General features: G+C 31.5%; 1 protein-coding gene across 3 annotated transcripts in view; it reads left to right on the top strand.

Moving 5' to 3' along the window:
- The window catches only part of LOC125051199 (dual specificity tyrosine-phosphorylation-regulated kinase 2), a 38,399-nt gene extending 21,588 nt beyond the window's left edge, over positions 1 to 16,811 (top strand). For 2 of the 3 annotated variants that reach the window (XM_047651404.1, XM_047651403.1), the window contains exons 7-10: positions 161 to 332; positions 4,223 to 4,366; positions 5,752 to 5,881; positions 13,896 to 16,811. In XM_047651404.1, coding sequence (XP_047507360.1) covers positions 161 to 332; positions 4,223 to 4,366; positions 5,752 to 5,881; positions 13,896 to 14,082 — 633 coding nt within the window. In that variant the 3' untranslated portion in view covers positions 14,083 to 16,811. The remainder of the gene's footprint in view (positions 1 to 160; positions 333 to 4,222; positions 4,367 to 5,751; positions 5,882 to 13,895) is intronic. The other variant, XR_007117253.1, reaches the window with a different exon arrangement.
- The last annotated feature ends 10,794 nt before the right edge of the window (positions 16,812 to 27,605 follow it).

The raw sequence follows: 27,605 nt of genomic DNA, 5'->3' as shown, positions 1-27,605 counted from the left end.
ACATTCAAAAGTCATACCGTATGAAAATTAATAATGTTTTTTTAATGATGCTGATAAATCTTTACAAATCCGAATTTTTGTATTTCAAACCACATTGTAGTTTATAAATTAAAAAAAAAATGATACTTTTGATTGATTTCATCTGTTTTAAACATTTCAGGAGAACATACTCCTGAAAGCGCGTGGCAGTTCCTCAATCAAAGTGATTGACTTTGGTAGCTCGTGCTACACACATGCGAGAGTCTACACATATATTCAGTCCAGGTTCTACCGCAGCCCTGAAGTCATACTGGGACTTCAGTACGGAGCACCCATTGATATGTGGAGTATGGGTGAGTACTTTTAAATTAGAAGCAATTGGGACATTTAAAACCCCGACAGGTCTAAAGGGATCCAGATGATTCAATCACAGTAGCCGATGACAGATTAAAATCCTGGCCCAAGCCGAGGCCTGAGGTGACGCCCCTGCTCTAGTCGCAGAAAAAAGCCCATTACGGCGGAGCCAACGGCAAAAATTCATTCCCGAAAAAAAAAACTTTTATCTGCTTAAATATTTTACTTTTGTTTTGTTGGTTTTAATAAGTCAATTTATTGTTCTCAATTAAGCGTTAGTTTACATTTATTCTTTTGATGATTTGCTTTAATATGGTCGTACCTAATGGTTGCAGTTGTGGTTGCTACAACAAGAATCTTATAAACCAAAATACTTGGCGATTAAAATGAGTTGGATAGAGTTTATTGCTACTTTTTTTCCATTCTTCGGCCTTGAATTGAGAATTATGCATACGATATTGCGCTTAGTTACAAAGTTAAAGAGATGAAGATTCTGTACAGTTTTTTGCTCATGTTCTTGAAATATTTGTCATGAGGATAGAATGAAGAACGGTAGTAAATAAACATTTGGAATATTTTCATTTTTTTTATTGACGTTTATTGCATTAAACATACATCAAATAATACTTAGCATGTTGCTAATGACTGCGACATCACATATCTCAACGACACACTAGGCAAGTTCTGATTTCTAGTACGGTCGTAGTTCCAATTGACGACAATAAGTATATTAATGGTACAAACTTCAGTACTGTCAAGTCGTCGTAACTTCATCAGAAGACTGCACACCAACAGATAGTGTACATAAAAATAAATTGAGTAAAAACCTTGTAACATATTCAGAATATTAATTGGTAGTAACATATTCCTTATTAAGAGGTACAAAACTTTAGCTACTAAATTTTAAAAAACCTATTCATAAATAAAACATTCCCTTACTCTTTAACAAAGTAATTCTTGCACAACTTTTTTTTTTTTTAAATTTTAAGAAACGAAGGTTGGAGAGTATCAAATGTATGTTTCCAAATATTTCATCAACATTCTTCATTGTATCCCCATGACAAATATTGCAAGAACATGTGCAAAAAACTGTAGACAATCTTCATCTCTTTATCTTTGCAACTAAAGCGCAATATCGTATGCATAATATACAGGATTTCTAAAGGTTAAAGCGTCACCGGTTACGCAATTTGGCCGCTTGTAGAAAGCAAGAGAAAGGCGGCGAGACTCCACGTGCGATCGGCAAATATACATTAAGGCTATACACTAACGAAAGAACCACTTATGGTCTATTATTTTGATATGCTAAGATACATGTATCGAAAAACCATTTTAAAAATCAGATAAGAGTCCTAGATGTTTATAAAAAAATATGTAAGGTTGGTTTTACATTGGTTCTTACATACTTAAGCATTTTAATACTATTATAAAGTGAAACACATAGCTTGATAGACAAGGAAAATCATGCAAGATAGAGAGAGAGAGTAGAGAACGAAGCGAAGGAAAGGGTGTTTTCGGTATAAAACTGTTTAGTTACAGCTTCAATCTCTTTGAGACAATATATAACTTGAATAATAACTTGAATTTTGTAAATATTTAATTTTAGCGTAAGTATTAGCAGAGGATTTTAGGAGGGTGGGGAAACTAACTCGAAAACATAAAAAAACCCAAAGAATCTGAAAAAATAGACAACAATTTTGTTAGCTTTTACAAATATTTTTGGTTATAATAGATTAAAATTATTAAAATATAAACCTAAAAAATATGGAGTTACTTTCGAGAATTAGCGATAATTTACAAAAAAAGAAGTGACAAAAAGGCCTTAGCTGAATATTTGTCTATGACTACAATACATACCTACATCACACAGTAGCAATATTTCGTGATCACCAAATTTACTTTAATTCGAGCCAAAAAAGAGTGGAATAGGATTTTACTTACGCAATAAAGCAATATTATATCTTACGTATCATGGTTACATGAGTTGCTATACATCAGAACATTTACTGATCACATTATTGGTAGCCATTAGAGGTAGCCTATAAATTAAAAATATCGATTAAAAAGAGTGGCGGATAGTTTATTGCCAGTTCTACTTTTCCGTTCTACGCCCTTGATTTAAGAATTGGCATTAAATGTAAAATTAGAATAATTTCATATATATTTATTTTTTGACGTTCATAAGTGTACGTTTTGTTACCTATATGACTAAATGATTATTGAATTTGAATTGAATATCTAATGATTCCTTTTCATCAATTTCTATGTTAGAATTTTGTAATAATAAGAGGAAAAAAGGAAAACATGTATTTTAGATAAGTTAAATAATGAATCTATATTGTTATTCCTGCGAATTCTTTTTTAACTATATATATCTTTCTTAATATATATAAATTACGTGTCACGTTGTTTGTCCGCTATGGACTCCTTAACTACCAAACCGATATCAATCAAATTTGCACACCGTGTGCAGTTTGATCTAACTTAAAAGATAGGATAGCTTACATCTCAATTTATACCCGCAATATTATTTTATTGCAAAATATTTGTTTTTTATTTGATAGTCACAAGTCTAACAGATGACGCTGTGTTGAAAGTACCAACGTTTCACATAAGCTACAATTTAATGGCATAACCACCAATAAAGCATGGTGGTCCCCATGACTGGTGTTCTCCTACCTTTTCCCTTGAATAGGTTACTACTATGTAATATAACTAAAACCTTAGCCACAGCAACGCTTGGCCGGTCTGCTAGTATATATCGACGTAGGAAAGCACATTTGCTGTAAGTAGACATATTGCAATTGTTCACCAGAGCCAAAAAACTTTATTGATTTCGGAAAAAAAATAATAGTGTCTGACCTATCCATGATATTGCTACCATTTTTGAAACATATATTTATTTAACTGCCAGTCACCATTTGCAATGTAAACTTTTTATCCAAAGTTACTATAAGTACGTGTTTGGCTAGTTACAGCAAACAGTTTTTTAAATCACAAACCTTTAAAACGCTGTAACTAAGGAAGAAAAATGTACGCGCGGAAATATTATCAATTTACAGGCGGTAAATATGCTGTATGCAATAAATTTATGTATTTGGGTACTTTCAATTGCAATTCAAGATGTAAGATTAGCTGTTTAGTGTTTATAGTTATGATTAGATCTAGAAATGCAGTGGGTCATTTGGTAATGTAATGTTTGGTTGAAATAAAATGTCGTAAATGATAAAAAAAAACTAAAACTGTAGGTTCCCTAAACTTGCTGTAAGTAAACGAATGTAAAAATCACACGCCGCTGAAATGCTGTAAGTAGCGTTAAGTTTTTAAATGGGAAGAAGTAAGTATTTGGAAAGAAAAAATGCAGTTTTTCTTTTGCTGTAAGTACAAAATGTCTGAAATGACTAGATTTTGGTCTACATACAGCATTTAATCTTGGTAAAAAAAATATAAGTACGGGCGTTTTCAACGGCGTATGTAATTTTTTTTTCATCGTAAAGACACAGGACCCGGGTCATTCGATGCGGCTTTTTTTTCTGATTCTAATGGCAGGAAAAAGTCACTTTAGGTATTTTGTCTACTTACAGCAAATATGCTTTCCTACGTCGATATATATAACTACTCCAGAGGTTTTGCCTTATGTGTGTCGCAACACTGAGGGTATGGTCTAAGGGTAGGATTTGACAAAACAGTAGGATTTAAAATTCGGGAGTAATAAATACCGCAACCTCAACTAAATCTTACCCATCCCATAATTTACAACATGTTAGATACGAACGCTGAAGGTGATCGGAAAACAGATTCATTTACTACAATGAAATGTAATGGCGGATGCCCCAAAACATTCTTGATCGCCTTTATTACTGAGATATTTTATCAAATTTATTTCTAGGATGTATCCTTGCGGAGCTTCATACTGGATATCCCCTCTTCCCGGGAGAAAACGAAACGGAGCAACTAGCTTGTATCATGGAGCTGCTGGGTCCACCGCCACCGGACCTCCTATTACACGCTACAAGGAAGAGATTATTTTTTGGTGAGTTATCGGCCATATTGAAATAATATAATGAAACGGGGATTAAAGTTATTCGTTGTCATGGTTACCATTATCCTGTATTAGTATTATACAAAAAATAACTTGAGTATGGAACAAATATCGCAGCCATTGTTGGTAACTTTTATCAACGTTTTATAGTAATGCCGTAAGAATGTATATGTGATAAATTATTATAAATAATTCATAATTTTCCGGTGGTTGGTTAGGTTATTTAAGTAGTATAGTTTTGAACTTGGTTATGAACACTTTTTAAGCATCAAATTTACACGACTATCTGTGTAAATCAATACCCCAATGAAATACTATAGACAAGAAACAACAGTGACAATTTATAACTTTTCAATACAACAAATAGTACAACCTTTCTCATCCCTGAGGTTCAAACTCCAGACTTTCTATATATGTGTGCACTCGTTCGTAAGGGAAAATATCGTGAGGAAATCGTCTTAGACCCAAAAAGTCGACTACCTTCTTGTCTATATAGAAAAAAAATGATTACAAAAACAGATACATAAATCTGAGGCTCAGAGCGAACAGGCAGTAGCGCCACCGATTTTTTGTACTCAAGTTTATATTTATAATTAATTGGCCCCCAATTAAGACTCTAAGGGGCCAGTTAAGACGTCATTAATTAATTAAAATTAAATATAATGTTTAGCATTTTGGAAAATTCATCTTTGTTATAACTGTTTAATAATGAATTGTTAATTAAACATTCAGGAAGAAATCTTCAATTTCACTTTCTATTATAAACAATTTACGCAATTTATAATTTATTTACGAGCGAATATTTAAATTTCTATGCGATGTTGCCCCCATTGAATTTTAATTGTTTATAATTTAAGAGAAATCTTTTGTGCAAATAATATTGAATATTTAATGTATTATTATTTTATTATTTAAGTTGAATGAAAATTAGACCCGATATTTCGCGTGCTTCAGTGATTTTTACACGCTTTATATTAACTTCACCTGTATGTATGTATGTAACCGACTCCTTCGGACTCGATTTTGACCCAATTTTAACGGACAGATTTAATTCAAACTTTGCGCACCTGTCAAAGATCGATGACAATGCAATAATCCGAAAAAAAATGAAAAAAAATAAAAAAATAAATAATAGTTAAAAAAAACTAAAAAACACGCTCTTAAAGCACTACCATTAGCATTACCATTTTCAGCCTAAATTAGGAATTATTTTTCACTTTTTAGTTTGATGTGCTTTAAAAGCGTGTTTTTTAGTTTTTTTAACTATTATTTATTTTACTTATAATCAAGAAAAAAACAGGATAAATTAATTTAATCTACTACTTACAAAGCTTTAGCTACTACTTAACTTGTGGTATTGATGATATTTTTCGTAGATTCCAAAGGATCACCACGCAGTGTGACTAACTCAAAGGGTCGGAAACGTCGACCTGGGTCCAGGGCTCTGTCAACAGCTGTGAGGAGTGATGACTCAGCATTCTTGCATCTGCTCCATCGATGTTTAGAGTAAGTACATTTTATATTGCTGAAGTACCTTGGAGTCAAGTAACTTTTTGATACTGATCCACCGCACCGAAACACTTATTTTTCTCAATAATTGATTAACTGGAAAATATATACGCCATGTGAACTAATCATTCAGAGTATTATTTTGTTCTAATGGAAACCAAAACTTTGTTGCAATAAAATAATTTAATTGCAATAGCCAGATATCCTGAGTTTAGTTCCCAAGATTTTTTTTTACACTCCGTTGCAATAAAAATAAAAGAAACACAAATAACACAATACATAAAAATTATAAGTGATGCAACGGGCGGCCTTATCGCTAATAAGCGATCTCTTCCAGGCAACCCTAGTTAAAGAGAAAAACTAAAAAAAAGAAACATGATGAGTGCGAGAAGTGCAGAACCAAGTGTTATATAAAAAAAATGAAGTTATTCCTTATATTATTCATAGGATGAGAAAGCATAAAAGAAAACCTTTAATTGAACAAAAACTGACATAAAACATTTGTAGTCTATTTGTAAAGTGACCGAGTTGCATTATGTGTAAACAGAATCTATAAGTCTTTGACTGTGGTATCAATTAAGAATTTTTAATAAAGTGAAACCCGGCCCAGAGCGAGGTGAATGCGCCCTTACTGGATTCTTAAAGGTATATTGGCATATCTATAGTCTGCTGAATTTCCGTATATGCTTTAAAAGTAGTACACCTTAAAAACAAGTATATCACCAACAAGTATTACGAAATGATCTAACTACATAATTAAGCCTTCTATGCATCTAACGACGATGACCATTTGAGTGTCCTCTTTGATACGTTATGTCACTTCTTTGAGATCTTATCTAATAATATGTAATCACCTTGTTTATGTAACCGTAGGAGACATATATAACGAATATTTCTAGATTTTGCCGTTAGATTTACTTAATGATATTAATTTTCTGTCTGCTTCATTTTTAATATATTAAAAGATTTAAGTTCGTAACAAAATAAAACACAGTTTTAATAATTCGGTGTCTTGGTATTTTAACGTTTGTTATAATGTTTATACTATAATAATATAATGATCACTACATAGTACTAATTAGATTGTAGGTTGTTTTGAATGTTACGTATATTTGTTGTCAAAACCACCTGAAGATCGTTATTCATATTATGTTTATTAAAAAAAAATTAAATGAAATTGAAATCTACATGCTTATTTCCACGCAAAGCCAAGTCCACATATTTAAGGTTTAAATATATACCACTCTAAAAACTTCAATAAGCAATAAATAAAAATATTTTATTTAAATAATCAGCCATACACCAGACGAAACGTAATCTTAATGTAATCGGTTCGATAACCGATTAATTTATTCTAAATTAAATATTCTCGCCTCGGATGATATGAAGTCTATATCGATTAGATTGTTTATTACATTTTGCGGGTAAATTAGTTTCCGGTTACGTTAACTGTCTATATCAAAGTTATGAAAATAAGGAAACTATTTTAGTTAACTTATTGGATGAGAAGAAAAAGTGTTCTTTATTATTTTCAAGAAACTCGATACATTTAGTACCAAAATCATAAAAGCCGTAAGCCACTCCCGATCCTCCAGGCTATGAGGATATCCATCGGTGGCAGTATCATAACATTAGGTAAGCTTCTTGAACAATAAATAATAATGTATAAATAATTACTTCCTTTTTCCATTACTTTCTTATATATATAGTTTCTTTAAATTTGCAAAATTTAATGAGACTTAAACACTGCAATAATTTAAATAACTGTATCTATCATTAACCTTTATAATATAGGCGTGAAATTAATATAACAGTCGCAATGTGACTTGCGAATAAGATATGAAACCGTGACAACAATTATTAGTTTTTTGTGGCTTTCTCTCAAGTTCACACTCTGATTAAGGATCCTAAATTATATTTAAGATATACTAGCCATATATAACGGTACTTATATGCAAAATAGCAAAGAAGGTTTTAGTACTACTAGTACTTGTTTTATTTAATTTATTATTTCTATTGTGTAAACGGAGGAATGTACTTTAATAATAAATAATCTTACTATTAAATGCATACTATTGCAAGCAACTCGTACGTAACGCTATGTACCTACCTACTAATGAAAGTCAGTAGTTTCGAAAATAACATTTTCAACAAATTCTCAAATGATGGACACTAAGATCGTTGGGACTAAACTCTCCACCACATCTTCACCAACTTTCAACCGCTATGTTTTTTGTTTACCAACATAACAAATTGCAATAACTTCATGAAAAATAAAAACACTTAGTAATAGTTTAAACGTGGTATTACTACACGGATTTGACTTTTTAATTTATACAGCAGAATGGCGGGAGAAATGGTGACAAAATAGTGTGTTGATAGTTATCATTATGTACCATAGACAGATGAAGGAACCGGTTTGTTTATGGCAACCAAAGAATGTAAAAGTAAAAGTGGTTCTCACGAGTTTTTGTACGTTAATTGATTAGATCATTCCGCATCGTTCTACGAATTAAAATATGTCTATTAAAGGAGATCCTTTGCAAGGAATACCCAAATAATTAATTATTTATTTCGTTTATCACTTTTATTTATGGTGGGAATCAAATATATTTAGGTGAAAAACAAACAATATCTAATACCGTAACGGATGTTTTTTATTAAACCATAGTATGTTTTGAAATCATTACTTTCATGATAAAACAATGAACCAAAAATTATTCACTTAAAATTATCATATTTTTTTTTTTTTTAAGTTAAAATATTTAAGTTATTTTAAAACTATTCCGCCTTCATTCGGAGTGAAAGTTCCTTTTCGTTATTGGTGAAAAGGAAAATGTTTCGTTACTTATGTAACCTTCAAGATCTCCTATACGTAGTTATATGTTTGAAAATTTGTTTAAGACGTTTTAGTGTAAGTCAATTTTAAAGAATAATTTAGTTTTGCAGTTAATACAGCTTGTATTATTTATACACAACAGGTATGAAATCCTATTAGCTTTAACCGAATAAAAGAAACACATCTAAACTAAGTACTTATGAAATATATCCATTTTGCATTACAAATATAAAGAAAGGGTTCTACTTTCGAATTTTAACAAATTATACTAAATATCAAATGATAATTTCCAAGATGTGATGATAACTTTAATTACACAAGTTTTTAAGTTATGAACGTAATTATTTCACGCAGTTTAGCTATCATAATATTCCCACAGTGTTACAAGAAGCGATGCGATCGGAATACGCAGTGAAAGGTTAGGACCGGCTAATGGTAGGTACTATTGTGTAATGTAGAGATCTCAGAGTGCGATTAAATATCTATTTTTACTACGCGTATAGCTTTTTGTCGTGGCTCGTGTTAATGAAAACTGTCAATCAAATATGAGTATTATATTTGTATAACATTTTTCTCTGTTCATAAATGTTGTCTAAATATGTTGTTCATAGATATGTTTATTATGGAACATAAGATACATGTATCACTTATTCCACGTCATTAAATTTGAATTTGTAGGCATCCCTACTCATCGGCAAACAAGACAGAGGGTGTAGGCCGAGAGAAAAAGCCGGCGTAAAAAACGCTCGGTACTCTTTTAAAGGTGGGAACTGACCAAAGTTACCATGTGTAATGTAGCATTCGCATCGAGCGTGTAACGCATCGAGCATGTATCGCTGTGTTTTAAAATCGGCGTAACATGCTCGTCAAACGTCTGTGCTCCGCTTTCGCCGCCAGTGTTTACGAGATGGCCGACAGCTAGGACGCGTTGGTATCTTTGATTCTACTTAATTATTGTTTCATACAAATTAAGAAGAAGAAAAAACGTTACTGGAGATCAAACTTATTTAAAAACAGAGGCGTATGTGGTGGTTTGTCATTGATAGCAACTTTGAAAAACCAAATGATTACTGGACAGTATAAAAACTTTGTACGCATGTCTCCGATCGATTTTGAAGAACTGTTGAATTTATTTGCTCTAGATGAGCTGGGTTCCACAACACTTCCTCTTTTCTTCCATTTTATAGAAAAATACAGAGATTTTTCTTTTTTCCACTCCATGTTTGATTGATTGATTGATTGACGTGTGATTACTCGCAACGCGCGTGTGCTCGGGACGACTTTTGACAAAGAGCGTACTGACCGAACCGCGTAACACTCAAAGGATTCGCCAAAAAACCGACAGCCGGGTGGAGCACTCAAAGCGAGCAACGAGCGGCTCGTTGCTGGCTGGTTTTCCCGTAACACGACGTACTGACTGCACGAATGCTCGCTGTGTAATATTACATTACATGTTACATTACACCTCGTAACGTTGGTCAGTTCCCACCTTAATGTAAATGTTTAGGCGTAAAAATGAGTGTCTATTAAAAGTTCTATAAAATTTAGATGCTCGTTAAATGACAGATATATATATATATAATACATATATATCTAATACAGACCTTATTATATATTTTTAGATATATAATTGTTATTGTTGTAATTTATTGGTATTCGTAAAGCTAACGTTGTGACTATTTATTTTCTTTTAAAACAATATCGCATTGCATGAAATATTCATAAATTCGTTACGAAATTACCTTTAATGCAATATTGCAAGTAAATGAGGATTTATATCCTTATGGATTCAAAATCTGCAATACCTTAAAGGTTAAAGTCCATTCGAAAATCGCTAACGAGTCCAGTTTGAAAGGGAATATTTGAATCACTTTATCGTTATGAAAGTAGGGCAACCGTTTTATGTCTAGACCAGTGATTGGTACACGGTCCTTCAGATTCTAGAGTTGATTTTCCAAATCCAATAACCGTAATTTTAAAGATATGAAATTGCGTTTAATAGCTGAAACTATGGCATATCAATATATATGTATATGTATAATATTTCCGTGAATTCCATACCAAAAAAGTAAAAACATAAGAACATTATAGATACGGTATGAAATCTATTTGTTGCCGTATCCAAATCAGATTTAAATAATAACGGATAGGAGTGACCTCTAGCGATATGTATTCCTATATATCCACTATCTAAAATATAATTTACATAAGGTACTACTACTTTTAGTAATGCCTTTTCACAGATTACGTCGTTTGACATCAAATACCTTACATACACATGAGGTATTTTTCTTAAGAGTAACTAACTCTAAGTTATACTAAACCAACTAATGCAAATATTTTCCATATACTGACATAAATATTTATAATGTAAGACCTTTATTGTTTAAATTATGATATAAAACTATTGACAGTTATTCTATTTTGCATACTTTTGAGGAATTTAATCACTTTCACGTACGTTAAATGGAAGAATTGCACGGAAAAACCTAAAAACCAGTTTTATTTTTCTGTAATTGTGAACGCCAACGAGCTATGTAGCATAGCAAATCCCATATGTTGGTATGTAGCTACTAAAAAGGTAGGCTAAGCGACAAAATCATATTAAGGCGAAACGAAGTTCGAAGGGGCAGCTAGTCATCAATAAGATCGCCTATACTTTAGATTTAAGAAATCATGAGTAAAATATAATTGTAAGTTTCTTTAAATCGTAATAATTGTAAAACAAATTATTTGAACCAACTGGCTGCAACATTTATAAATTGAATTCCAGTTTCCAAAGCGCAACAACCAGACTTTGCCTTGCTCTACTTTTAATCATTAATATACAGTAAATTCTATATGAGAATTATGAACGAGTAATATTATCTTAAAAGTTAAAACTAAATATAACATTAAAACCAAACGTAAAGCCAATATATTTTTTAGAGTTGAAATTTGTTTTAGAATATGATAATTACATGACTTCTCTTCAGATAATATTATCTAATATAAAATAATAAATAATAAATAATAAATAATAAATAATAAATAATAAATAATAAATAATAAATAATAAATAATAAATAATAAATAATAAATAATAAATAATAAATAATAAATAATAAATAATAAATAATAAATAATAAATAATAAATAATAAATAATAAATAATAAATAATAAATAATAAATAATAAATAATAAATAATAAATAATAAATAATAAATAATAAATAATAAATAATAAATAATAAATAATAAATAATAAATAATAAATAATAAATAATAAATAATAAATAATAAATAATAAATAATAAATAATAAATAATAAATAATAAATAATAAATAATAAATAATAAATAATAAATAATAAATAATAAATAATAAATAATAAATAATAAATAGTAAATAATAAATAATAAATAATAAATAATAAATAATAAATATTTATTATATATTGTGTATTTAAAACTGAATACGTTTTAAGTATTATGGAAATAAAGTGGGAAAATTCTAACCTAAAAGCCGGTTAAAAGTTTTGATCGTATTTCTAAATACATTAAAAAAAATATAAAAGCATACTTTAATTAACTAGGTATTCTAATTAAATTACTGTTTCTTAATTGATCTTGATTTGAGTGTTTATTATCCAAAGCCAACAATAACTTATGTCAGCGCCACATAATGTTTATAAAAATCCACTTCGCGCGGAAAATTCCATGTGATCATATCATACACATGATAGCTATTAAATAATTAATTTACTTGTTTTAATACCTACAATATGAAATAAAAATCAACATGACGTAAATATAACACACGGCTTATAGAATTTTCATTACAATAATTATGAATATTGGGTTAGTTTAATAAAATATCTTTAGATTCGGTGGCTGTTTTCTGGGAGATTTAGGAATCACTAAAGTAAAACTTTCTAGTTCTTAAATATGATATTCGTTTGCATAATATTAATGTTAACAAAAAGCAAAAATGATATTCTTCTTATTTATGATGATCTTTATAAATTTGATAATACAATATTAATGAATTAACCGAATCTTCGCTTTATTTTAAAAATATTTGAGTAATAAAGTTATGTTTAGAATGTTTAGTCCATGTTAATTTACTATGAAATATATTTATTTAAATAGTTTATAAACGAAAATCAAAATTATTACTTACTTTACTTTGCAGGCGATGAATTATATTAATTTATAGTTGTTCTTTTAGATTCCATTTCTATGTCATACCTTTATGGTCTTAGAAAAACGTACATTGGTTGCCTTATAAATAAAACATACGTAATTTCATAAATGTAATTAAAAACCTTAACGAATATTAGTAGTAATTAACACGTGAACAAATACTGCAATCTATATGTTTTTCTGAATTATCAAATTCTGTTTCATGATAATATGTTGTTGATAAAAAATTGAGGTCAAAATTGTTTTAAGCTCAACGTACGTTACTTTTTTCTTTATAAATATCTAGCAAGCCGCTTAAATGTTGATTATAAATATAAAACAATCTCATACATAAACTACGCATAATAAAAGAAGTTATATCTTATTTTAATTATTAAAAATTTTGTGTACAGAATACTCTGTAGTTGTCTCTGCAAGATGAGCCCACTAAAAAACAGTGATAAGTGATACTGTCTTTTTTCATGCACCTATGTGTGCTTTAATATATTTTATTCCTCTCTTTTATTTTCTAAAGTCAACATCGCGTATATATACCGATAATAACGGGTTAATAGGACTAATTTATTTGTTAAATTCGAACATGTACTTTTTAACTTTAAATCTACTTTAACCCAAGCTAATAAACCCATTTAAGCAAATCAACTGTTATAGTTAAAATAAAATTCTGGTGTATTTAAATAACTGTCTACAAATCTTTCACTAACACTTAAATTTTTCAGTTTTATAAGCACTACACAAAAGTACCTTAGCTCAAAATACTGTCCTGATGTATCTATGCACTAGCCCCATGGTGCGAAAGGCTGAGCCGCCTCAACATTCACATGTTTGGCATTTTTTTATATTTCTTTGTCGACGCTTTCCGTGTTACCCTTATGGTTGTCGATATTGCGGGCGTACCAATGAGCATTTACTATGTCTCAGCGTACTTTATTTAGGAATCTTTGTGTAATTGATTTGATCATAATTGAATAATTATAATTATTTACAGATGGGATCCAAAACGACGTATCACCCCAACCGAAGCCTCCCGACACGAATTTGTTACTGGATGTCCTCTGGGTGCTTCTTCGACCCTTCTTGCGTTACCACGGCTACCACCGCCAAGACCTGCTAGGAGTGCCCTTCTCCACTCCCAGTCAGCAGGGGACGTAGCAGCCATGCTTGGACGGGCGTGACCAGGGGATAGAATGGCTTCCAGCGGCCTGCCGTAGACACGCAACAATTAAAATAAGGGCAAATGAACAAGCTTTTTTGTCCCGCAACATTTATTTAGTAAGAACATGTTATTCTTCCATCTGATACAAGAATACAACGGTTGGGTATTAGATAAACTTCTTCATTTATTGATGTTATAATTACTAGACAGTCGTGCATTTATAATTTATATCTTTACGATGAATGTATGGATATAATTCCGTTTCAAGAGTTCATTAAAACTAGAATTACAGAGAGTCATGCTTCGAGACGAATGTTTATTAGACATTACATTTGACCGCCGCTATTTTATTACTCGTAGCAATTGCTGACTCAGTAAGACTATATTCCGTTACTAAATGGACAGAATCGTAAACATCGTTAAGTCCTGCATAGTAAAATCCTTGGGAATAAAAATTAACGGTTAAATTAGGACTTCTAAACATTACAATGTAGCTCCTTAGTCAAAACATTTAAACTGTGAGTTATTTGTGATAGAAGTTTGTAGGATAAGTGTAACGTGGCCTATATGTTGAGAGATGACTGTCTATAGAGTTTTGTATCAATGATAGCATATCCCTAGATGTTTAACGTTTATACCTTCGTCATCATAGATATAGTTGATAGATTTTGTTTTAAGAGTACAAGAATGGCATTTAGAACGTATAGTCTCGCAAAATCGTGTTGCATTTTTAAATTGCAATTATTATATTTTCTTAAAATGACAACACGTATGAAAATAGACCTTAATTCGAAATCAATTTTCGAGTTCAATTGCTGTTTTAGAATTAAATTATAATACACAACTTCAGAATTGTAGTAGCTAAAACGTTTCTAAATTATCATTAATAAAAATCAGTTAAAGATACAAAATTTCAATATTTTAATTCTCTCGCTATCTTAAGAAGTGTTATTTCGTTTTTAGATTGTAAAATGCCAAGAGACTGTAACTGAAAAGTGTTGTAACCATGTTGTAAGTGTTACATTCAATCCTTACGCTAACATCAGATTAATATCAGCTAAGTGATTTTATTATACAAATAATTAAGGTGATTCTGTTACTAAAGTCGAATGGGCTCCAAACGATTTTATAACGCTAGGTACGCGCGTAAAGTAAATACGCAATTAAACAACAAGTACGACAGAATACGGGGGCTTAATTTAATATATTCACCTTCAATTTAAAAGATTTCGTGTGCGTTGAAAACTATTATGTGTACCAAATAATTATAGTAATTATAGTAGTTAGATTTTATTTATCTCGAAATTTTTAACCAGGAATGGGGCCCAAGCGCCACGCTTTTAACCACTAACCATAGCGGTGGTTGTAATCGTCAACAGACCTTATGAAATGACGTAAGAAAGATCAGGATTATCGGTCATCTACAGGGCAGTCCATCAGTTCCGCGCTAGTTAAAGTCCGAGCCATTGCAAAACCTCGTCTTGTATTACGTAAAAGTTTAATGCTAGATTAATCGAATTATGGGTCTTCCTATGATTACGATGATATATTATTATAAATTGCCGTCTGTACCAGCTTGTTCAAAAAAAATAGTGTTTTACTTTTGGTGACTACGAACTGATCAAAAAATTAAACAATTGTTATTGCATGGACGCAGCCACTTCAAACATGTGTAATTTTTTTTAAAAGAAAAGTTTCTAGCAAAGTATTATTACTAAACTAGTGTTTAGTTATAGGTTTTTGTTATTCCTTGAATAATTTAAAGTAACAGTTTTAATTTGTAGATTATGTGCCAAATGGAGACTGATTTTATTTAGTTATATTAAATAGTATCATCATATTAAAATATTACTTTGTGCTAGTCTTACGACTCTAATATAAACAAGACGTATTATTTGAGTAATTAAATCAATATCTGAAAATCTATTTACGTTTTAAAATCTTAAACAAACATTAAATGTTGTGTTAATTTTCTCTTTAGAATATAGATTGAAACAAATATTTGAAGTATACGATTAAAAGAAACCCCAAAAATGTTAAAAATACATTTTGGTTCTAGTCAGGATCATTAGTGGTATCGAAGATTAATTTCACTAAAATCGTAAGTGATAAATTAGATTATTTTACTTGTAAGCCCCATAGAGGTAGAAAAGTAGAGTTTTGTAAATTAAAGATATGTTGAATATACGTAGAATAAGTATAGAATTTCATATCTACCCGAGTCGATACAACTGTGTAAAGATTTTCAAAAAACTATGGAAAACTTGTTGCGAATGTCTGGGCACATGCATAGAGAATAGAACGACCGCTGGGTTAAGATGTCAAAAATGACGTGAGTTAGACAAAGCATGGATGACTCACTCCGCTAGCTTTGGGTCACAAAATGTATATTGCCCGAATGGAAGAGTCAAATATAAATATTCTACGCCTATGTTCTTGTTTTTGTCTTTGATGTCCTTTTATATTCTGTCCATCAAAATTAGTAGGCCTTTCACAGTTAGTACTCTTTGACTAGAAAAATAAGTTTTCCTTTAATTGTAAATATTTGATAGTAATGGATCGTTAGAATATTTGTGTTTCCATTTTTCATTGATGAGGAAATCTGTGTATATAATCTCTTTTGTCTTAAAAACAAAAACGGGTCTAGATTTAGACTATATATTTAATATGTGTTATATAGCATATAGATTATAAATTGAGTGTTGAGTTGGTGTTTAATATGGAGTACACGACATACAATAATATAATAAAAACATTCCCATACACGTGTTTTTACCGATTGCCCTGTTAAAACATGGACATGCTAACTCACCGGGATGCCATCGTAACGTCGGGTTGCTACGTATCCAAACAATTTGTATTGAACTGTATGGCAATTAACTCACTTGGCGATGGTTTGGCAACGTCGCCAATTTGGAAGCGTAGCCAGGATCAAAACCTTTCTGAAACCACCATTTTCTATCTTTTTTTCCTTTCTGGAAACTTCATGCCCTACATTTCAATACAAATTGTTTGCCATGGCATCCCGGTGAGTTAGCGGCCTTAGGAATCATTTCAATGATCTTGAGTTAAACTTTATTTATTTAATACTTTATTTATAAGTTAAACAACAAATAATATTAAAGTCGTGTACACCTATTTTGTATATTAAGGAATGTTACTCAGACCAGGGCCAGTTGTGGCTACTTTCAATTGCAAAAGGGAGCGGTTGTTACGAAATACTATATCACTAGGTTTAGGTAAAACGGATTGCTTCTTATAACAAGTAATAAATTATTGCTTGCATTTGTGAATAATACTTATACGTGGCTTGTTTATATGGGCGTAATAACAACTTTAGTAAGCTATTTAATGTGAAAATTGTAAAAATTGTTAATTGGTCGAATCTGTTGTTATTTTTTATGAAGGCTGTGCTTTGCCAAAAGACAATAATAGGCTTTGCGCGTAATATATGGTGGTTTGAGTAACAATTCCATATACGACATCGAAATGGGTGACTAATAGTTACATAAAATTAAAAGTTAAGGTGGACTTAACATAATTTGTTTCTTTCCTTTCTTTTTAGTTAAAAAATATTAAATTTATTTCTGTGTTCATTTATGTTTTCACTAAATCCAGAAAAAAATTAATCATTGACGTTCTTGACTAGAATATTAAGTCGCTTTAGGAAAGTGTAAAGGTTATTTGATAAGTTAATTTTGATTTAATAAAACTACGGACATGTCACTGTAGAATGATAACCTCGTATGTGAAAAAACAATTCTTTTTCTTCTAAGACTCTTATGTCATTCAACTGGTATAATCATGAAGTAAGGACTTATTTATGTTATTAAAAAAAAGTCCTTTTTACCATCTAAAACTATGGACAAAAACACATAATAATAATAATTTAATGAACATTGACGAAATGAAACATTTTTTTTGTTACCTGTAATGGTTTGGTTCTCTGGACATACGAGGTTATCATTCTACAGCGACGATATTTTTTTATTATTATTATTCAGTAAAAGTCACCCATCATCGAAATATAGTAGATTTATATGTTAGTTGTATCAAATAATGTATGAATATATGTATCTATGTTTTGTTGATGGATAATAAAAGTCTTAAAGCGACGTGTTGTGAATCTTCTAACCTTGGAAAATCACTCCTTTTAGTCTAAGCAAAGTACATTAATGGTCTTTGATCTTAATATTTACGTCATATCAATTTTCAGAGTTTCTCAATTCCCTTCTTGTCTTGTAAGGTTTCATCAGCCGCAAAATGCATACTATTATCTCCCAAGATGTAAGATAGGCAAAATTCCCATACATTTCTTAGAATGCTAATAACCACATTTATCAAAAAGTCTAGCGATAAATACTTTACAAAGCGAATAATTTGCGTCATTATATTATATGCTTATTGCCAGAAAAATAACAGTTTTGGCAAGTGCTGGATTTGTTGTACAGACTTTCTAACGTAAAAAAGTAAAAGATAAATATAAAATATCACTCACTATGTTAGCTCTGTGACCCAAAAAGTGTCTTGGCTTCCGAAATTAGAAACTTCCCGTGCTGTGTGTCCTGTGCCACCAGTTGCTGGCTTTCAGCTGCAGCAGGTCCTCCTTAATTCTGTGGATCCAGCGGTCTAATGCACCGTCCATAAGGCCAGCGACCTAAAGTATACTTCTTAATATTGTCTTATGATATTAGACCACTTTTTGTAATAGAGTGTGTTTTTTTACCAATATTGTCTTAATTAAATTTTGACATAAAGCATAAAAGAGGAAAGATCTCGCGCTTATTCAACAAGTGACCATTAAATGAAGATTTATGCAACAAGAATTTGCCCGACTTAGGCGCAATTAAACGCTAATTCACGTTCATTCCGTTGATTAAGTATGTAAATGAGATACTCTTTCGTTTCCCATGTTATATCGGAATATGTTGAAATCAGTTTATTCAACAATTTCTCCATTTGACGAGGTTGGAAAGTAGTAAAGCCTAAAAATTCTTCGCCGCTACTATACGTATATATATAATATGTATGAAATTATATGCGAGAGTTTTAAAGTAAGTGGTCGATTGTACGGAAGTTTTGTTATTTTAGTGTATAGATTTTCAGAACTGCGGGTGACCATCAAAGCCGTTTTAAATTATGCCTTGGAAACACAAGATTTTGGGGCCCTTATGAAAAGGAAGAAAAACTTAAAACTTTCTACTATCAATATACAATGCAATATAGCATTAATTATATTAGTACGTTACTGGTTTCTTGGCAAGACAGTAATGTTGGTTGGGTTCCTTCTTAACATGTTTTTGTTTGACAGTTCTGAGAATGAATGAATGAATGAATGTAAGAGATTTTGTCGGTTGTTTGGGGATCCTAAGGGTGGGTGGTGACTTAAGCGCGTACGTGTGCCCGTATGGGAAAGAATGGTGATGATACAACAACGTAAAAAAGCGATCAAAATCTCATGATATGTAAATTTTGTGTGTAATTTACTTTTCAAATATCTTTAACTCCTAATTTTTCAGTAGCTGTTTTCCTTAAAAGCGCGTTTTCTAAATGTTTATGTTTTTTTTCTAAATTACAGCGCATTGCACTTTATTAGTTTCTTTTGAAACGTCAACTATTTCAGCAATTAAACCATCTTAAAAGCATTCGATGTGGCTTTCATGAAAATTCTTTGCAACAATTTACGAAATGCATCAAGATTTGGTAACTACATTGTGTCATTGTCATTTGTGGCTTTTACAGGGTTAAGCTGTTTATTTCACAGGGTTGCCGCAAAAAAACATGCGTTTTCCGTGAATCCACTGCTGCACATTTCGGAATCTATTTCATTAATATTTTTTCCGTTTAAGTATTGATATTGTCGAGATACAAAGACATTTTTATCTTTTAAGTAGTGTCTTCAGTACTAAGCAAAATAATTAAATTTACTTTATCTAACTTCCCGATGATGTTAGTGAGTTGACCACAAATACTAAATGTCCTTAAGTCTCCGAGATTTTTTGTGTAATTGTATTAGTTTTGTATGTCTTATGTTATTTATTTCCTTCGTAAAAGCGTGAACTACAAGCTTGGTTCTGTATTATTAAAGGAGACTACACTATATTGCTAGTACACCTGGTGATCCACAGTACTACAATAAAAAATAAAATAAATCAATGCGTTACATCTTTTTTAACTCAGATTTCATTATTTGTTTCATGATCATTTGTTTATCTAATAGGCAAGTTGGTGATCAGCCTTCTGTGCCTGACGCACGCCCTCGACTTTTTTGGGCCTCAGTCAAGCCGGTTTCCTCGCGATGTTTTCCTTCACCGTTCGAGCGAATGTTAAATACGCACATAGAAAGAAAGTCCATTGGTGCACAGCCGGGGATCGAACCTACTACCTCAGGGATGAGAGTCGCACGCTGAAGCCACCACGCCAACACTGCTCTCCACAGTACTACAATACCGTGACGTTATTTCTGGCAGCCCTATAATTCGTAAATTGTTTATAATAACCATTAATACATTGCCAAAGAGAGAACGTTCATCGGTAGAGTTACAGTTCGTATTTACCAACCGATTACAACACATATCGTGTATATTAAAAGCTAAGCTCACTTAATATTATCCGATAAGTATTAATATTACAAATAATTACACATACTTTTTCGAATATTGCGTATTTTTATGACACAGACGGCAAACAAGCAGATGGGGCACTTAAAGTTAAATGTTTACCGCCACCCATGAACACCTGCAACACCAGGTTTGCAAGTGCATTGCCGGCCATTAAAGTAGTGGGACGCTCTTCTTTTGAAGGCCCCTAAGTAATTCGTAACTGTTAGGAAATACCTGGAATGTCCATTTGTTCCATAAAGTGGTAATGTGCGGCAAGAAGTGTCTTAAAAGCGCTTTATCGTGACGTCAAGGTGGAACGGGTGGAATTATGCATTATGTCTGATGATGAAACTTAGCTGCAGATCCAAAAAGTCCTTCGAAACAATTCCCAGGAGATATGCGATAGAATAGAATATAGGAATAGTGGAGAATAGATAGATGCAGAGAGAGCTACATATGTTGTGCTATCCGAATAAAATTGATCATATACAGTAGAACCTCGTTAAGTCGAACCTCGATAAGTCAAAAACCTCCAAATCTCGAAAAAATGTTTTGTTCCCTTCCCTTAAAACACCAAAACCTCCATTACTTGAAATCTTGACCCTCTGTTAATCGAAATAATCACCGAGTCCCTCCAAGCCATTTTGGTACATATTTTCACTCTATAACTCGAAAAATTAAATTTGACCTCTGTATCTCGAACATAGGAACGTTTTATTTTACAACCTTTACAACTTGATCATTTGGAATTTATTATCTCTATTGTTCGAACAAAAATAAGTTACCGACTTTAAGAACTTGCCGACAATGTGAGTACACTATTGTTTCTTAGAAAACATTTTAGGAGTATACAATAATAAATTTATGACTCATGGAAACACGTGTTTGCTTGCTTTGTGTCAGGTGTTAAATTTTTTTAAAATTTATAAGAATAAACCTCGAACTCTTTATGTCGAATCAAAATCCGCCTAAGTCGAAATCCTCCATAAGTTGAAAACTCTATAACTCGAATTTTTTGGCGTCTCCCTTGATGTTCGACTTATAGAGGTTCTACTGTAATTCTATTCGGCATCGCATGTCGTCAAGTAAGTTCCAAGGGGATAAAAATGGAAACATTTAGCGCGAGCTATAACTTGACTCTGAATACCCTCGAACATCAAGACTTATTAAACAAATATTTTTGAACCTAACTCCCACGATGTATAAAATAAGCAAATAATACATTTAAAAAAGTGCAAGCCTACAAAGTACACATGTCAGAAGTAAAACTTCTTTGTAAATTAATTATTACTAAGGTAAAAGCCCCAATAGATGATCATGTACCAGTATATGATCACTCCATGTATTTGTATATCTATATATTTACACTGTTTACATACTGTATACGAGCTAATGATAATATAAATAAATAAAAAATCTGCGCATAGCATGTATTTTTTTCGGTCTCTTTTAATCGGTCTCAATCGCTCTCTTCCTTTTCTTCGACAAAAACGCTGCACATCTTTGTGACGTTTCCGTAAAAATTTTACCCTCATGCGCCTACAGAAGTTTCACTTGAAAATTATTACAAGTTTAAGAAGAGTGTTTTGTTTGGGTCGATGTGAAGTATTTTGATATACGAAAGACAGTTCGCACCAAATTGACAGTGAATATTATCCTATAAGCGTATCATTCACATTGGTATATATGTTAACGTAAAATTGTAAACACCGTTAGATTGTAATCTATCTCGCGAGATTATAAACTGTCGAAAGATTGTGAACCTCAGCTTACTGCTTACAATTTAACATATTATTATTTGGTAGATTGGTAACTACACTAACTTAGTTATCATTCAAACTTCTTTGGTCAATTACAGATTAATTTTACTTTCCAACAATTTCATATAACTACCGAATAATAATACGTTAAATTGTAAGCACTTCGTTGAGGTTCACAATCTTTCGACAGTTTATAATATCGCGAGATAGATTACAATCTAACGGTGTTTACAATTTTACGGTGAGATATACATACTCATAGATTTGTACTGGAACAACAGCGATGCTCAGGGTAACTTTAAGTTCTTCCATAAGTCATTTGAGTCTTGAAAAAACATAGTAAAGTTATATAGTATTGTTATATCGAGTAATTTAACTACCAAAACTGACGATATCTATGGCTATATGATATACTTGCGATTCTGTAACTCACTTTTCGAACTCTCGAGCTTGTAGTTTATTGTTTATCAGAATGCCAAATCGTAAAATGACTGATTTGAGCGCGACCGCCGCTGCAAAAACCGCTGTGAGAGTTCGAAAAGTGAGTTACAGAATCGCAAGGCTGTAATGTATTTAAAAAGGTCACAGCAAATTGTGGGTCAACATAACCGATATATTACAATGAATGAGTGTCGGACTCAAGTTTTACTAAAACGTTTCTAAAGGTCATAATGATATTTTTACTCGTAAATTTGGGTCATTTGGAGACCTATACATCAGCGTAATCTTCTTTTGCGCAATTCATCGGAACTTCGTCAAAGGTAATTACGGAATCTTATTACATTAACTATTTGAACTTTCTACGACATATTATAGTCAATCTCAATGTAATTATGTTTTGAAAGGGATTCTTTATTACTTTATTTGAAGTTTTTAATGTATTTTTTTTATTAGAATTGCGTTATTTATTGCGTTGTAAAAAGTGATTTTGAATAAGATTTTCGGCAATTTTGTAGAATTTGCTAATTTTTTTTTTGGTTCAAATGATATAAAACCAATTCCACAATTTTAACCTGAGGCCGTGTATTCGAGTCTCTAGCTGCTTTATAGATTTTCGACGAGCTCAACTTTACACTTGATAAAAATTCAGGCTATCTTAGTTACAAAAATCATTTACACTTAAAAATCAATGATACAATATACTGAGGGCAAGACCCACAAAAGTTGTCGGTAAAGATTTTCGAATCGCATTTCTAGTGGAATTATTTTTTAACTATCAATTATACACTAGGACATTTTATTACGATCAGATGAATAAATAAATTAATAATAAGGTTACTTATACTGCTGAACTTGTATATGTATGTTATTACTACTTACATCTGTAAAGCAATCGTAAGCGACATATAGTATCTAGTAAGTGCTAATACGTTTTTCTTCAAGATCATAAATTAAACTTGAATAAAGAAGCTATAACTCACCAAACCACGTGTCACGCTCCAATTCAGGCTATTGTGGAGGTTTGTAGTTGTTTATGATGCTGCACAATTGCCTTTTAAGAAACAAAGCAAAGTATAGGCTAGGCGTTCATGTGTGAACGTAACCTTCTAATTCCTTTAATATTCTATACATGCTGTATAGAATATTTAAGGAAACTTTAAATAGCAGATTTGTTTTAATTCCTTCTGATTGTAATACATACCCATATGTATGTCAGTATCAAGCATAGAGAATATTAAAAAGTTGCAAAGGCGATTTCATTTCTTCGCTTGCGAAATAGTAACTTTTTAACATTAGTATTCAAAGTAATTAATCTTATTACAAAAGCTTATTTTACATATTTCACGTGTAAGTGACATGGGCTTTTGTTATTGATCTAAGAACCAAATTTGACTGATGAATGCGCTTATGATGGCAATTGTAATTTTCAGAACCTTCAGACGTGGCCATTTTTTCCTGCAGGTATTTCATCCGAATGTCTTCTGAACTCTGAACTGAACTTCTTCTGAAGCATATTTACCAAGGAGATGTAAATGTGGTAAAAGATGCAGAGAGACCACATCTCTAAGCAGAGCCAAGGAGTCAAGCCGAAATACGACGGGTGAAGGAGCCTAAAGGTAACAATTGTACTCCATGTGGGGCCGAATTTGCGCTTTAGTTGCAAGCGATGGCACGAAGTGAAGTATCGTCTCGCCCTACTGAACACACCAAGCTTCTTAGACACTAATTTAGCCATTGCTTCCAAATTACCGCGAAACTGAACGTCGTTCGATATGTCTACGGCCAGTACCCCGATGATGTCTGTGGCTTAAAGAGAGGGTCTTCGAATAGAGGAGTAGCGACAATAGGTGTTTTTTTTGCGGAACAGGTGCTAACTTGTGGCTTTTTGGGGTAAAATTGGACTAGATTTATGGAACAATCCGAGACTCCACGTAGCAGAATTTTCTTTTTTAACGTTATAAGAATTTGTCTGAAAGCAAGAGGCTTTGCACTCAGCAAATTCTTAGCTCAGAAGGTCTATTGATTCGAATCCTAAGATTTCACTGATCATTCACTCAATTCTGTTTTTAACTAAACCTGAGGAAATAAGTCCTGCATGTTGGGTGTAATGAGTAAAATTAGTAACTTTTCAAAATGATGGAAAGAATTTTGTAATTTTATACACGTTGACCACATTACACTTATTTGCATATATGTACATAGTCTAGACTGTATAATAATGGCTGGTTTACGTAAAAATCGAAAGCGATCATTGACTTTTATGACAGATACCTACGTGTTACGGATGTTAATATTTAACATAACACTAAAACTAACCTTACAAAAGTTTTAGGCAATAGATTAGTTTTGAAATTGAGAAATTATTTGTTTTATTTACCAGGCATTTGGTGATAGACATGACTCTTTATGTATCACTATAACTTTCTTTTTTACTAAAGATGTATATATACTTTAGTGTAACATAAAAATATACACATAAATAATTAATTGATTAAAAACAACCTAACGTTTGCATATTCTATGGGCTTCATACTTTCAATTGGTATAGAATTTATCTAATAATCATACCGGTGAAATGTTTAAAAAATATTTTTTTTTATATTAATTAAAATACTCTGGACTGAAATTTGCTAGGCAACCCATATGGTTTATATTTATTGACATATTAATTTAAATATAAAATACGTTTCATTAAATAAGCATCTCGGTGAAGGTCGTTGTATATCGGGATCATAGACCATTAAAAAATAATATAATTTAAAATTAGAATAAGGCATTTAATCTAAGCGGTTCAAGTTATATACCCCAAGAAATAGTGGACCTTTTCAAAATGAAATAGAAGATAGATTTATTAAATGAAGTTTTAATAAATAAAAATAAATAAATAAATGAGATTCAACTTTGCGTTAATTAAAGAAGAAATAGAAGATAGAATTTTTCCTTAACTGAGCGTTTCTTAAGGCAGTTTTGCAGCGCACCACCACTATGTGGAACCAGATGCCCACTGAAATATTTCCATACCAATTCGACTTAGAGTCTTTCAAGAAAAGAGCGTACCAAGTCTTAAAAAGCCAGCAACGCACTTCCGAGCCTTCTAGCAATGTGAGTATCCATGGGCGGTGGTATCACTTAACATCAGGTGAGTCTCCTGCCCTGCCTCCTATTACATAAAAAAAAGAAGATCGAAGAGAGAAGATTTAACGTTGTCGGAATAGCAGTAAAAAAATCTAAGATAAATTTAACTATTATTTTATCAACTCAAATAATTTTCTATATATTTTTTAAACAAAAACAGTTTAATGCACAGTCTCAACAAATAATTTATCAGTAAACTTGACCCCGGCTTCCAATTTCCAAAGAATACTGAGAAATATTAAGACTAATTACGCCACGTTTAAGTTCGATTTCGTCTCGATTGACCGTTTGTCAATAGACATTAGTTCCGGAATCAATTCGATGTGGCTGATTCTATCAGCTAATTTAAGAAACCCTCAACGCAAATGAAAATATAATATACAATTGTACATTATGTAATATGTTGTATATGTTTGTAATTAGCGTCACGTACCTCGTACTTGTACAAGGTAATATTAGTTTTAATCACTAAGGGCTCAGCCGCATAATAGTTACGCGTTATCCAAGTTGTCTGGTTGCGATATTACAGATTTAATAATAATGTAATTCGATTAATATTGTAGCCAATAATCTAATTTAATTTACGTAATTTAATAATAGAATTTCTTAATAAAATAATAGAAATTGTGACCACAATGACTATAGGTGTTCAGACTCGATTTATTCACGTCTAGCGATGCGATATAAATCTATTTTGATTTGGTAACAAGAAGGCATTTAAAAAATAACAAAAAAGTTTATTTTGTAATATCATTGGCCGTCATTGATTTGTTCTAGTTCATCAACAAATTTTCTTAGGTTCTTAACTCCATTGATGATCGGTTTATCATGACTATTTAGGTACTCTCTACGTACGTACGTACAAGTAAAGATCGTCTTTAAAGATCGACAAGGCACTTGTGAGCCTGACGCTATGACTGTCCATGGGCACATCACTTAATTTTAGGTTAGACTCTTTCCCGTTTGCTCCTTGTTCTAAATTTTAATAATTGTAAATAATTAAATAAAACTCAATAATTGGGGTAGCGGTATAAATCCAAATAATATTTTCTTGCAATAAAGTCGTTTAGAACAATACAGTGCATTAGGAACAACTTAACTGTCATTCACACCTAAAAAGCGAGAACAACTAAGATGTATATCTTGAAAAAATTGCAAAACTTATTATACTTTAAATGGTGTAACTTTTCACTCCAATTAGGCATTGTGTTGCATTTCATTTGAATGTCTATCTATTGTATTCTTGCGGTACAAAAGATTTCATCTGATTAATGATTTTTACCATGATTTCCTTTAGTTTGAATGAAACACTTGCGAAAATTGATCAATGCTATGCCATGACTGATAAACGTTTGAATTAACAATTCGGCGTGAAAAATTATTACATTAAATCTTTGTTAATAGAAAATAAAATAATCACTATCGCAAGCAATGTATTTCATAATTACTATTATACTTACATGACAATACGTAAGTCTATAACACAATTGATGCGATAAAAAAAGCAGAATATTTCACTTAGAAAATGTTCATGGCGATTGCAAAAACTAGTAAATATTTTCATCAATAAAGATCCATAAACAAGATAGATCTTTATAGACAAT

Source organism: Pieris napi, chromosome 7, assembly GCF_905475465.1.
Source record: "Pieris napi chromosome 7, ilPieNapi1.2, whole genome shotgun sequence".
NCBI classification, from domain to species: domain Eukaryota; kingdom Metazoa; phylum Arthropoda; class Insecta; order Lepidoptera; family Pieridae; genus Pieris; species Pieris napi.
The sequence above is the reverse complement of the archived record's forward strand: the minus strand, read 5'-3'. Positions and strand labels throughout refer to the sequence as shown.